Source organism: Macrotis lagotis, chromosome 4 (genome assembly GCF_037893015.1).
Source record: "Macrotis lagotis isolate mMagLag1 chromosome 4, bilby.v1.9.chrom.fasta, whole genome shotgun sequence".
Taxonomy (NCBI): Eukaryota; Metazoa; Chordata; class Mammalia; order Peramelemorphia; family Peramelidae; genus Macrotis; species Macrotis lagotis.
This window is the reverse complement of record NC_133661.1, coordinates 150,520,177-150,534,770: the sequence shown is the minus strand read 5'-3', so window position 1 is coordinate 150,534,770 and position 14,594 is coordinate 150,520,177. Positions and strand designations below refer to the sequence as shown.

Sequence of the window (14,594 nt, the reverse complement as noted above, 5' to 3'; positions counted from 1 at the left end):
ATAAACTATATGGGATTGCTTACCTCTCAGGGAGAGGAGGAGGGATAGAATTTGGAATTTAAAACTTAAATGTTTAAAGTTATTTTAACATGTAATTGGGGAAAATATGAAATATATATATTTTAAAATTACATTAAATTCTCAGAAGGCAGTACAGTTACAATTAAGATTCTCTGTCACAGTTCTGCTATACTCCAAGGTATCTGGAGAGACAATTTTAAATGAATTTAAAACACAAATGTTCCAAGGAGTCATTTTGAATGAAGAGGCAGGAAATTGCAAAATAAAACAAAAGATAATTCAAACACCAAGAAAACATTATGGAACAGTGAATGGGTCATAAGCAATGGAATAGTTTAAAATGGAACTGAATCCAACAGTTCATAAAAGACTGGTTTTACTTCAGTTCTTTTTTTTAGGGCACATTGGGAGGAGGGAATCAGAAAGAACAAATTCCTTAAGAATAGGTAATTGTCTCTTTTAAAAATTAGCTCTTCATAGTTGAGCCCTGCACAGTGGCCCTCAAATCTCTTTTTGAGGCAGGTCAATAACCTTTTTTAAAAGCCCTGTAGCAAGTTAAAAAAATGTCAATGATTTTCAGTCTCAGTAGCAGCCACCAGACACTAAACTGTTCTGTGCCTAGGGCAAAGTATCAGAAAGAAAACCTCTTCACCAATGATTTACATTAAGTTGATGTAAGAAATCTCAGGTTGACAATCCAAACACTAGTTTTATTACCTGAAAACTCCCCCTTCCCTCCTCCCATTTACTTCAAGATGACAATTACTGAGTAAGAGGAGTGCCAAGTCAAAGGGTTCTCCCACCAATTTTGCATATCTTTAAGGATCTGATAAAAAAGTGATCTCTTCTAGGAAGCCCTGCTAGATTTAACCCACCTAATCATCTTCTCCCTCCCCCCAATACTCCATTTATTTATATTTATTTTTGTATTGTTGTATTTATAAGTGCTATCCTTTAATTTCCATTTCCCCACCCCCAAACCATGTATTTTAGGCATTCCCCAATAGTCTTTTCCAGGGCAGACGCAACCTTTTTTTTGTTTTGTTTTGTTTTTAGGTTTTTGCAAGGCAATGGGGTTAAGTAGCTTGCCCAAGGCCACACATCTAGGTAATTATAAAGTGTCTGGGCCGGATTTGAACTCAGGTACTCCTGACGCCAGGGCTGAGCTCTATCCACTGAGCCACCTAGCTGCCCCTCAGACCCTGTATCTTTTAATAATAACTGACATTTACATAATGCTTTAAAGCTTGCAAAGTGCTTCTTAATCATCTAATTTGAGCCTCAGGAAAAACCTATAAAGAAGACACTGTAGATATTAATATCTCCTTGATACAAATATAGGAATTGAGACTCAGACTCACAATAAGTGATTTGCTCATGGTCATAACTGGTAGGTTTTGGAAGGAGAATCTGAATTCATGTCTTCCTGAATCCAAGTCTAAACTTCAAGATTGCTCCTATTGGTGTCATCTAAGAGTGGCTTGAAAAGATAACAGAATCCTTATATATTGAACTAATTGTCTTTCTGGCCCCTTAGCCAGGTTACTATTAGATCTTGAACTAAATTAATTATATAAATAACTAATCGATTACTTAACAAACCTTTTATAACAGAAATGCCAAGCTGTAGTGGATATTACACTGGTTTTGGTGTCAAGAGGACTTGAGTTTGACTCTGACCTCTGACACTAGCTGTGTGACCTTGGGCAAGTCACTTAACCCTGATTGCCTCTCCTCCAGGGCATTTCTATCTTGATTCCTATCTGGCCACTGGACTTAGATGGCTCCAGAGGAGAAAGTGAGGCTGGTGGCTTAGCTCAGCTTCTCCCCCCCCCCCCCCCCATTCAAATCCAATTCACTGGCTTGCTATGGCTTCAACTCCCTGATGTTATGGCCCTCTTCTAAAATGAAGGACAAGCATCATCATCAGGAGGCAGTGGATAGAGCTTGGGCCCTGGAGGACCTGAGTTTAAATCTGGTCTCAGACAAGATACTAACTAGCTTTGAGACCTTGGGCAAGTCATTTAACACCATTGCTCCACAAAAACAAACAACAAAAAAAGAAATGCCAAGTGTGGAACAAGGCAGACTCAAGGTACAATCTTTATTTCCATTTTTAAATTTAAAAGGATTTTGATTAAAAGCACAAAACAAACTACAACAATCCCAAGAAGCCTTAAAGAAGGACCTTCTGGATAGGCTCTTTTCAGGCTTTTCTACTATGGACAACAATTCTAAAGGTTATCTCCAGGTACCAACTCAATAAACATTTATTGACCACCTACTACGTACCAGATACTGTGTTTAAAAAAAGGAGGGGGGGGGAGGGTGTTACTAAATGAGGTAAAGGACAGAGTTCCTGCCCTCAAGAATTTTACAATCTAAGGGTTGCACAATTAGTAGCAGATCACTTGCACCCCAAGCAGCAAATGGAAGAATCTTGTGGGAGTTATGAATGCCTTCTAGTTGTTGGGAAAATGGTAGAAATAAGGCAGGATACATAGGAGCCTTGTATTGGGCAAAGAGTGAAGCAACTTTTCAAAATTCCAGAAGAGGAAAAGTTAAGTAAGGTTAAGGGAAGTATTAGGTATTACAAGGTCAGACCTAGGACTGGGAGAGAGGAAAGCAGTTGAAGCTCACCCTGAGGGCAAAATTCAGCAAAGTAGGGAGAGTCTTGGCACCTCCATCACCAGTTATCTCAGGCCCCAGAGGTTGTCTAATTTACATAAGCCCAGTCTCAGTTTGATTATGTTAATAGGAATGGATCACACATTTTTTTCCCACAGTTTAAAGACACTTTCTCCCTCATTCCATTCCCCATCCAGATCTGTAGGAACTCGAGAGCATTCACTTCTACTAATTATTGAAAGCCAGCCAGCTAGCCTATTTAACTATCACTATCTGTCACGAATTCTTATTTCTGATGCTTTTTAGTTATTTGTAAAGTTTTTTACTACAATATTTAAGTATTATCTATATCAGCAAGACACCTGTGCCTATCTGTTATTTAAACATAGAAAGAGAAAAAGCAAAGTCCTCCCAACCCTCAAAAAATAATTTCCAGTCATGTAAATCACCTTTAGTTTACTGTATTTAGCTTCCTTCTAAATTAGCATTGAATGTTGATATGTGTGGATGGCACCAGCTGTTTTTCACTTAGATACTAGTTTCTTCTATTTCAGAAGAGACACTGTGTATCACCTTGTAATGAGTTACTTTGAAAAGGTGCTACTGTGTTGATTAACATCCTACTAAAGCTCAGCTATTAAAAAAAAGCTGGGCCCTTGTACCATACTCCAGAGCTCCCTGGTACCAATTAAGAGTGGACATTTAAATCATTACAGAAAACATAAAGCACCGCCCTCAATAGCTAGTTGGTTACTCCAAATCATATCTATCCCATAAGGCAAAGAGGAAGAAAATTCACCAAAGCTAGGTTTTAATTTAAATTAGGATATGTTAATCCAAACCAATAACTAAAAATGGGAAAAAGCATTAACTTAAAGACAGCATTGTAACTGAAATCAACCCTCTAATAAGACTGAAGTCCTTCTAGAAAGCCCTTAACTTGAGAAGGTAGAACACAGGATGACCAAAGGTCAGGTCTTTTTACTTTTTGTGTAGTTAGTTACAACAAGAGAGTTTCACCCAACTTTCTGTATAAAGCCCAAGTGACTAGGCAGCCAAGCAAAACGCCTGTCCTTATATGGTAAAGAAAGGGGGAAAAAACACTGATGACATTAAGGGGCACTCCCATGGATAACAGATAAACACAACCTTCCCCAACTGTGCCAAAGCCTTGAATTTATGAGACATATTTGTATAATTAAGGAGAGGCAAGAACAGGGCATTGTAATGTCTTTGCCCCACTTATTTATGAAAAAAGGAAATTGAGATTATACATTTCAATTAGAGTTACATTGAGAATGTTCCAACAAAAGTTCACTCTCGGATTCTCTGAGTACCAAAAATATTTACCAACTTGGGGTGGGGGGGGGGAAGGACACAGCTTGGAATGTATGTCAACTGCCTACTTCCCACGATCTGAAATAGTGAGACAGTGTCCTCTCTGGGTCATAGCATTATTGATTTAAGAAGCCATTTGACAGATGGATCCTCATCAGTAGATCAGTATTTTTAAAAAATCCTTATTTTCACTAACTTCTAACTGAAATTTAGCATTTCTTTCAATCACTCAAAAACATTATTCTGAGTATGTAGGCTTCAGACCACTGCAGAAGTCCATGACACAAAAGAGATTACCCCCCACCCCCCACAGCTAGAGTTACCATCATGCCAAGTAAAGCTGACTACCTCAAGCTCTTGAATGGGTTGCACCATATGGGTAGGGAATGGGGAGACAGAAAAACAAAGTCTCTAAGAAAAATTGGGGAAGATGAAGAAGTCACAAATAGGAATAGAAAATGGCTCATAATTGAGGAAACATTATATTTTTGCTACTTTTGTTGCCAGAGAAACACTTGTTACCTGGAATCTTAACACATAGTTTAAGATATATTGCAACCAAGGAAAAACCTCCAACTGGCTAAATTTCAACTTTGGAGAGCAAAATTAAGAAGATTTGAGATGGATGGTCTGTCTCCAAAATTCTATTCTGTTAGGCTGAGCTCAATTGTTACTGGTGCAGGGAAGAGCAGCATATAACACAGATCATAAAATGTAGCTCTACAAGAACCTTAGAGTTCATCTAATCCTGCTTGATTATTTTATAGATGAGGAAACTAGAGCCCAGGGAGTCACTTAGCAGTGACTTGAACAAGACTGTATAAATAAATAGTAAATGACTGAGCTAGAATTCAAATTCTCATCAGATGAGTGTTCTTTTCACCACACCACATGGCAGGGTGCAAGGACTTAATTTTTCTGTAAAATGGGCTAAATGATCTCTGAGTCATTGAAAGACTTGTCAGTTATATATATACATCATCCAAAAGAATAATGGTGGATTTTAAGGATTTAGGTTATGATCTAGGCCCATTACATGTATAGGTGACTTTAAGGGCAATTATTTTCCCATCTGAGCAAAACAAGCTGGTTTGAATGACACTTAAAACTTCTTTCCAGTTTTAAATCCTATGATCTTCACAGTCTGCACATACCAAACTTTCTTAAAATATACTGTATATTTTGTTGATTTTAACAGTGGAAACCTATTTTAAAAAATATTTAATATGCATAATGAAAAAATACACCTATCTGTGAAAAGTATATTGGTGATACCCACAAGGACCATCATTATGAATAAATGCATAAAATATGGAAAACTAGAGATCAAGGTGACATACATTTCATCAGATATACTTCTTTCTCCAATGGCAAACAATAGCATCATTAAGCTAAGAGTGCAATCATTCAAATCTCCCCCTTTATAGTATTATGAATTCCTTCTTTAGATATGGAAGAGATTTCAACATCAACTGGCAATTTTTGTTTTTGCAAGACAATGGGGTTAAGTGATTTGCTGAATGTCATACAGCTAGGTAATTAAGTGTCTGAGGCTGAATTTGAACTCAGGTCCTCCTGACTCTAGGACTGGTGCTCTATCCTCTGACCTACCTAGCTGCTCCTCAACTGCTAATGTTTGAAGATCAGACTTCCACCATCATAATGCCAATCTGCATTTTGAAGTTTATTCATTTTCTCTCTGCATCAAGTTTTAAGATTTATTCATGGGTGAAAAAAATTTAAGAGGATCTTTAAAGACAAATTTATTGGCAAAACTGATAGTTCTTTTTGCACAAGGATGTATGAGACATAGGAAGGAAAAAAATTCTGGAGTATACCATACTATCAAGTTTAAAGCTTTAATGTTCCAACAGAAAAAGGATCAGTTTGTGGCAAGGTCTTGGGTGACTATGAGATCAAGAGAGGGATGGAAATTTCCCACTCAGATACCTGAAAGATCTATGCTGACTTCACTTTTTAACCAAATGGAGAAGAAAACTCACCTGTCTGATTTCCTTTACTCAATACTTCAACAGATGTTTGATTTCATTAACATGGGTGCTTGTTTCATATCTTAGGTCATTTCATGAGTTGCAGTAGCCAAAAAAAAAAATCTGTCCCCTGGTGGGCATCCAACAAGCTGATGATCCTCCTTTAAATCAGCTAGGTTGGTCTTATGAATGCCAGATCTGTACTTTAAGCTTTTCTAGCTTGATAGTACTTCTCAGACAGAGAGTAGGTCTTCAGAGGCCCTTTGAGAACCCAGGGTAACCTCTGTTAGGGGAATTTTTTTTTGAGAAGTTAAGAGTAAATTCTTTTAAGCATTCCTTATTATCTTTTTAATGCAAAAGTCCTCAAGCTGTACTTTTCTGTTAACTTGGTCCATGCAAATTTCTGTTTATAGTCACAGTTATTTAAAAGGAACTTGATACAGAACAGTCCTACACATACAACACAGCTGGATGTCACATTCATTTTCATCAAAATAATTTCTAAAGTACTTAAAAAAAATTTCCTGATCCACAAACACACAGAACCAACAAGAGGAAAATCAACCTTAAGTGCCTCTAAGAAATCCTGTTCATATTTGCTGGAGCTGTTTGCCTTGGGAGAAAGGAATGAAGCCTGGTATTACATTCAAGTGGGTGGTGGTGGGGTAAACGCACCTAATAAATGTTGGCACTCATCTAAAGTTACCCAATACATCAAGCTGCAGTAACAATGGGATATCTGTATAAGAAGACTTCATGGGGGTGGGGGAGAGGAGGAGGAAAGGGGCATGGAGAGGCATTAAAAAGGTCTGCACATGGTAATTTTCCCACCAAATACTGGGTGCTGCACATCTCTAATCAACCACCACCCAGAAATATGGTTCTAAGAACTTCGGGGTCCATAGGGATGATAGGTTTAGCATCACTAAGCCACTAAAAAGGTCAGTCACCTTCTCAAAGACCAAAGGCCAAGGGGGTGGCTAGGTGGTGGCTAGAGTTCCGGTCCTGGAGTCAGGGGTACCTGAGTTCAAATCCGACCTCAGACACTTTATAATTACCTAGCTGTGTGGCCTTGGGCAAGCCACTTAACCCCCTTTGCCTTGCAAAAAAAAAAGACCAAAGGCTTGTTGCTTTCCTCTTTAGCCTTCCCTATCCAAAAGAGGTTAGCTTTTCTTGCCCCCTTCCCCAATAAATACAGAAGATAGCAGTAGGGGAAGGAGGAGGTTTGCAAAAAAATGAACAGCTCCCTGGAAAATTTATTTACAGAATATTTTCCTCTCCTGCAAAAGACGTTCCTTTTCCTTTTCCTCCTCAAGATAGGAGGAATGACGGGTGAAGAGGAAAAGGAGGGACTCCCTTCTTTTAGGCCTTTCTTACTCGGACAGCAATGAAAATCCGCATATGGCACAGGGATAGAGAAGGGGACAGGCACAGGTGGGGGGCCCCAGAAGGCGCTCAGACAGAGAAAGGGAGCCCCAGGGGCCAGTGCAGGCCGCACCTGGGGGCAGGAGGGGGGGCAGGGCAGGGGCAAGGGCACCGCAAGCTCCCTTACAGTTTCCCTCAGTTTCCTCTCCTGGTCCAGTTCCCGCTGCAGGCTCCCGGCTCGCTCCTCGGCGGAGTCCGCCTGCTCCTGCAAGCTCCTGATCTTCCTTCTCACTGCCTCCAGAGAGCTCATGCCCGCCATGGTTACCGGCAGCGCGCAGGGAGGAGGAGGAGGCGGCGGCTAGGGTGGGAGGTCAGCGGCGGGGGCTGGCCGCCAGGCTGCGGGCGCGGCTGCTGGGCGCCCCCTCCCCGGCTGGGCTTCTCCTCCGCTCTGGGGCTCCTTCTCCCTCTCCTCCCCCGGCTCGGCCCCGGAAGTCCCCCCGCCTCTCCGGGCTGGGCTGAGGAGCCGGGGCTCAAGCAGGCGGGTGCGCGGGGCTCAGGATGCGGGGCCGGAGGCGGGTGGAGCCCGGAGTCCGGGCTGAGCCCTGGGCCGAGTCCCCGAGCCGGGGGCGGGGCGGGGCTGGCTACCTGGCCTACCCAGCTTAGCTGGAGGGCGGTCTGTGGCCACAAAGGTTGGGGTTTAGAGGGGGGGAGGGGTGCTTGGCTCCCCTCCCAAATACACACCTTCCTCTCCCCTCCCCCCTCCTCCTAGGTAAGCTGTGCTGCAGCCTAACCTTTCCTCCCCACCCCCCACCCCCCATCCCTGGCGAGGCTGGGGGAGCTAGAAAGCCGAGGATAACGGGACCAGACTGAGAAGAGCTGGGCTGCCCCCTCGTGGCCACGGTTTAGAAGAGTCCAGGAGGATGCAGAAACTAGGGGGTTTGACTTGAGAGTAAAGATCAAATGTGTTGGTCAGGTGAGGAGCTTTCCAAACCTGGGAAAAAAAAGGCCAAATTAGGGCTAAAGCCCCCCCCCCCCGCCCCATTCCTGCAGGCCTATTAGGTATTTGGTAACTTCATCTATCTTGAGGATAAAGATTAAGGGTTTGCAACTGAAATTGGCCATCTAGTTCAGCCTCTCTCATTTATAGACGGGAAAAGAGGCGCAGCGAGGACATACTGCTAAGTGTCAGAGGCAGCACTTGATCTCACGTCTTGCTGACTCCCATACTTGACTGATTTTAAATGTGGGACATATGCCAGTAAGTATTTGTCCAGGAACAGGTAATAATATGGAAGCCAAGCAAGCCCTAAGGGGGAAATTTCCAGGGTTTCTCTTTTCCCGCTATACAGAAAAACCACTTTGAAAGCAAAAACACTGGATCTGAGATCCCGGTTTAGGTCTCTCAAAAAAACACTAAAGAGAATCATCATGGCCTAATGGATAGAGAGCTGTTTTGAGACTGTAGAAACCATTGAGTTCAGTACTTTCTCCCGCACAGGCAGTATACAGTCTATTTTGACCCTTAGGCGATGCTTTAAAACTATAAATTGCAGAGAAAATGCTGCTCTACCTTGATAGAATTCCCTTATTCACACACCCAGTCCCAAACCTAATCCAATTGTAAGCACTAGAATTACTCAGTCCAGGGATTTACAGGAAAAAATGACTGAAAGTAAATACATTTCAGGTAATACAATAATACACTACAGGCTTCCCATTTTGGGGGGGGGGGTGAAATGCATACAACTATTTCTTGGGAGACATTGAATTCCCAAGCTTCCCTTCTAGGATGTCCCTTAAAAAGTCTATTTTGTAACAGGGGTAGTATGGTAATGAAAGGGAAAGAAAATTTTTTGGGGAAAAACTACCCAAAAAACTATGATTGAAGTGGTTATAGGTGGGAACTCCATTGTTTTTGTAAATCATTTTCAGCAAAGCTTTTAGAGAGATTCTGTAGATCTGACCAAGGAAACAGGGCTGGGGAATTTCAGAACATGTAGGCTTCCTTTTTCATTTTGTTCCATACCATTCATCAGCTCTGTTTATAAAGACTCTAGCTCCTCCCCTAAACTCACACTGAGAACTCTGACTTCCTTCATAGTGAAGGAGGAGGGGAGAATCTTTAGGGAATCCGGGAATGGAAGGGGAATCTAAGTAATACAGAGAAGAAAAGGGATCCCTTTTAAGATTTAGAAGTGCTGTATTACACTGAAATAATTCATTTCTTTCTAGAAGGACATTTGTCTCTTCCTCTGAGTCTTAAGATGATTTTCTCTAGTGAGTAAATCACTTTAAATTTAACACTATCTCTAATTAGCTAACAGTTTTAGTCACTTAATCCCTCTCATCCTTAGTATACCCATCTATAAATGGGGTATGATGGCATCTACCTTTCAGGGTTGTTGAGAGAAAAAATTGAGATCAGACAAGTATGATTTGCAAATGTCTTAATGTCACCTGTAAAATCGTGATGGGGAAGGCGTTGAGTGTTGAAATGGGTGATTTTTCAGGGTCCCCTCTAGTTCTAGCATTGTATAATTTATTGATAAACTATTTTAATCCTTTTCCCCATTCAGTTTACAAGCAACACTAAAAGATCTATGGGTATAAATCAATACACTTTAACAGCAAACATCCTTGTGTCTTTTCCCCCTCTTATACTTCTCCAGCTGACTTCAAATATCTACTTCACTTCTGCCCCACCCCATTCCATAGCTCCTTTAAATGAGGCTTTTTAATAAAGGGGCATGGCAGTCAGTAGGTTGCAGTAACAACAATTATCTTTTTTTCCTCTTAAGAACTCAAGTAGCATTTTTTCTCCCTCTCTTGCCTTCACTCTCCCTGAGCTGTTTCCAAATACTCTACATTCTTTTCCTTATAAGGAATATCTCCCCTTGATCTATCAGCGGCTCTTTTGAAGAAGCTAAATAAACGTCCTGCTGTAGAATTTGGGGGTAGACATGCTTCCACATCCCTTTAGCCATATACAGAGAAAGACATCTGATCCACATTACATACATACAGTCACAGAGCCATACTTTTTCAGATTCTCTTTTTAAAATCACATAGTATAAAGCTTAATTCCTGTTATTCAACTGAAACAGCCAACCATCCTCCAACCCCCTCCCCCCCCAGAACCTCAAGTTTCATAGTTGAGAACTTTGCTTTTATCCAATTTTCCATTAGCAAAAGCATAGCCCTGGAATAAAAAAAATTATAGGCTTTTCATTTTAGTGCAATCTTTAACCTTATACCATCTGCCATGATGGATCTATATATTTGTATTCTCTGGCACACAAAAATCTACTTTTATAGTTACTAGTCAACTTAGAATAGCACTTTTCCTCAATCATAAATACAGGAAATTATTATTAACATCCTAAGAATTTTCTTAATCAGCATCCTGATTAAGTACTTTCCTAATTAGGCATCTATCTTGGAAATGAACTAAGTGAAAGCAAAAATCTATCTTTTGGAAGTTCAGTATTTGGCTTGATTTCTCAAGGAAGAATAGGCATCAATTATGCAGAATTGTAACAGACAGTGATGCTTATAGGGATCTGAATGCAAACTTGTCTGAGCTCTAGTGAGGTTAACTGTTCTTTACACATATAAAACTTTGTGATGCTTGTCAGAAGTCTGACAGGTGGGGCTGGGGTAAGGAGGGAGCAAGGGTGCAGATCACACACTATACCATATAAAGCTCTGAGCTATATATAACCTCCAGCTTACTTTCTGGATCTAACTCCTACAGACTGCATACCCAAGCAAGTATCATCTTCCTAGTTGCTCCTTGGGTGGAGGGCTATAGCTTTCCCAGGCATCAAGTGTCTTCTGGGCTGGAAAATCTAGAAGCAGACTTCCTAATCAAAAGCTGCAGGCATTTCATCTTTTCAAAGGAGAGCCCTGGCTTTAGGCTTTCTCAGGTCTACATTTCAAGGATCTGTATCCTAGACACTCAAACTAAAAGAGCAGGAAGTCCAGGAAAGCATAATCTACTATACACAAACCCTCTCTAAGCTTGTAAACTATGCTAATTTCCACCAGGAGGCTGGATGTCTCAGAAGTAGCCTCCAACTGTCGTGTTTTCCACCATTTATCCCCCTTCCCTCCCCCAAAGGCAGAAATAGAGAGATAAGAATGATGAAATAAAATGAATATGTGCACTAGCGAGTAGGAGGCAGCATCCAGTGAGCTATGCCAATGGTGAGGTGGGTGTGTAGATACCCGGCCAAGAATAGGTAAAGTGTTTTTCATTTTCCCCCAAACCCAGTGGCACCCTGGGGGTGCTGGACAGCTGGGCACAGGGATGTGACCTGGAGCTCTGAAAGAAGGAGAGGGCAGCTGGGGGTGGTGGTGGTATACGTGTGACACTTACATCTGTCGCCTTTTTCTCCGCCAGCTCCAATTTCTCTTGGGCGTCTTTGAGGGCCTCAGAATACTTGTCCAGCTCATCCTCAGTGCCCTTCAGCTTCTTTTGCAGGGAGACCAGCTCGTCCTCCAGCTGGGAGATAGGCCGCGGGGGAGGGGGAGAGGGCCGGGGGGCGGAGGGGGGGGAGTGCAGCAGGCAGCGTGATCGCGCACGGGAAGGGTGTGGGTGCACAGATACAGAGGAAGGTCAAAGACAGAAAGAGAGGAAGAGGGACAGGGAAGGGGAGAGAGAAAGAGAGAGAGAGTTAGCCACTTCTGCGCTGGGTGCCCGGTCTCCGGTACCTTGGCGGCGGTTTCATCTGCGCTGAGGAGGCTGTCCTCCGCCTTATGGAGCTCCTCCAGCACCCGGTCCCGCTCATCCTCCGCCACACGCAGCAGCTTCTCCTTAGCCGAGATGTCTTCCTCGAGCTGGGGGCGCCGGGCGCGGAGAGCGCGGGTGGGAAATGGAGAGATACACAAAGACACACACACACAGGCGACAGCGTTGGTGATAATGCCACTGCCCGAGAGGATGCGAGTGAGCTGGGAGCCTGAGGATTTTGAGGGGTGTGTGTGTGTGTGTGTGTGTGTGTGTGTGTGACTTTGTGTGAGTGTGTGTGTGTGAGTTTGTGTGTCTGTGTGAGAGTGTGTGTGACTTTGTGTGTGTGTTTGTGTGTGAGTTTGTGTGTTTGTGTGAGAGTGAGAGTGTGTGTGTGTGTGTGTGTGTGTGTGTGTGTGTGTGTGTGTGTGTAACTGAGGGGAAGTACATTTTTCTTTCTGTTATTTTCTATTGTCTCCTAGTTTGCAGGGGTCTCTGGATAGAGTCACACTCTGTTCTCTCCAGGAATCACATTTCAGACCCTCTTCCCCCCTCCCCCCCCCCCAAATGACTAGAGAATTCTCTCTCAATCCCTTCTCTCTAACCTTATTAGAGGGATCCGCCAATCTAAGGGAAAACCCTTTAGCAACACTTTCGTCCCCGCCCCCCCCCACTCCCCACTGCTGGGGTAAAAAAATAAACAAACCAGGTTATTACGATTAAAACAAACCCAAACAAAATCCAACGACACCAACCCAACTTAAGAACTACATCCTTAAAACTTTTAACTGTCCAGCCCCCTCCTTTCTTCTGGCCCCGACGCCCCCCTCCCTCGGGGTGCTTAGCCTTCCACCATCCCCACCCGCCTGTACCACCGGGAACACGGAAAGGTGTTCCCAAGGCTGAACATGTCCCCTGCGGCACTGGGGCTGCTCTCTCAGGACCACGAGAGTTGCAGGCAGTTGGGAAAGTTCAAGCTCCCACTTGACCCAAGAAGTTCCCACTCAGTTGTCCCGGGTTGGGTTTTCTATTCCCTTTCGAAGTTTAACTATTGCGGATGGCTCGCTGAGATCCGAGCCGGGCCAGGGGGCTTGGGTGGAGGGCCCGGTAGGTTTCGGGTCCGCGGGTAGGTGGGCTGCAGGGTCGGGGCGGTGGGGAGGAGGCGCCGACGGGGAGAAAAGGAGCTAAGTGCAGACCTGTTTGCTGCGATCCTCCGCCGCCTTCTTGTCGGCCTCCGCCTGCTCAGCCCGGTCCAAGGCATTCTCCTTGTCCAGCTTCAGCATCTGCATCTTCTTCTTGATGGCATCCATGGTGGCGGTGGAGTAGGCAGGGGCTACGCACGGAAGGAGAAGGAGCCGGGGACTGAGCCGGGGCCGGGCAGCCGCGGAGGAGGAGGAGGTGCGGCAGCACCAAGGGGGCTGGGGCTGAAGGAGGAGGAGGAGGAGGACGAGAAGCAGGAGGCAGGTCTGTGCTGGGACAGGCAGCTGAGCGCGAGTGGGAGCTCGGAGCCGCCAGCTGCTCTCAGATATGTACTTTCCCAAGGGGGCGACCGCATTCCTCAAGACAGCCAATACTTTTTTGGAAAAGTTTTTTTTCCCTTCCCCCTTTCCCCTTCCCCTCCCTCCTCCCGATCCCTTCCCCTTCCCCCTCCCCTCTGCGCCCTCAGGGGCTGCTCGCCCATTCGCTGCAGCCTGCCATTTGACGGTGGATATGACTATATATGGGGCCCAGAGGAGCAGAGGCGGCGGGGCTTTGGGATGTGCTGTGCCTATTTCCAAACCTGTCCTCGCCGGGGCCAAGGGAGCAGGGACCCTGGGGAGAGGATCTTGGGCTTCCCTGTCCCGGCTCCCGGGAGGAGCTTGAGTGCGAATCCTATCCCACCGAACTCGTCTTGTGGGCAGCCATCCTCTCTCCATGCTTTTCCCATTCCCATCCCAGCAGTTTTTCTCTAACTGGACAAACTGGGAAGATTTAGGAAAAGGACTCGGAGTGAGAAAAGAAGTTAGGAATTACCAGACGCACACACTGTACACCCAATTTTACAGTTCTGACTTTGTTTAGTTGGGGCTCCCGGCATTCCTTTCTCCACCCAGAGCCTCAGGGTTGGGGGCTTTTTGATGTGTTACACTGGGAATGTCACTTTCGAGAAACCAAATTGTGCGGTCCTTCCCCCCCAGCCTTAAGATCTTTTGAATTCCCTAAAACTTACACCGCCCCCCCCCCATCTCCCTTTAGGTCCTTGGAAAAAACAGTTGTTTTATTAGTGAAGCCAGGATTTGCAGTCTGTCTTTTTGCTGAGCTTCAAACCCAAATGATGTTTGGATTCCTATAGGGTGAGGACCCTATGATCCGACCTGCCTCATTTTGCTAGCAATCCAGAGGAAGGAAGTAGCGTATGAATATAGGGTGTAATTTAAGAATTCAGCATCTTTCCTTGTTAGGCATTCGGGAGCCACTTGGTTTAAAAGAGAGGAAAAATGTAATCCAAGATAACTCATTTTGCCCAGAAGGAGAAGGGTAAT

At 44.1% G+C, this 14,594-nt stretch overlaps 1 protein-coding gene across 29 annotated transcripts in view; it reads right to left on the bottom strand.

The window, feature by feature from the left end:
- Window positions 1-13,579, bottom strand: part of TPM1 (tropomyosin 1) — a 31,563-nt gene extending 17,984 nt beyond the window's left edge. For 10 of the 29 annotated variants that reach the window (XM_074234321.1, XM_074234318.1, XM_074234332.1 and 7 more), the window contains exon 1: window positions 7,531-7,677. In XM_074234321.1, coding sequence (XP_074090422.1) covers window positions 7,531-7,662 — 132 coding nt within the window. In that variant the 5' untranslated portion in view covers window positions 7,663-7,677. Of the gene's footprint in view, window positions 1-7,530; window positions 7,678-11,721; window positions 11,848-12,056; window positions 12,183-13,268 lie in introns of those variants that run through there. The other 19 variants (XM_074234310.1, XM_074234308.1, XM_074234330.1 and 16 more) reach the window with 11 other exon arrangements.
- Between the last annotated feature and the right edge of the window lie 1,015 nt (window positions 13,580-14,594).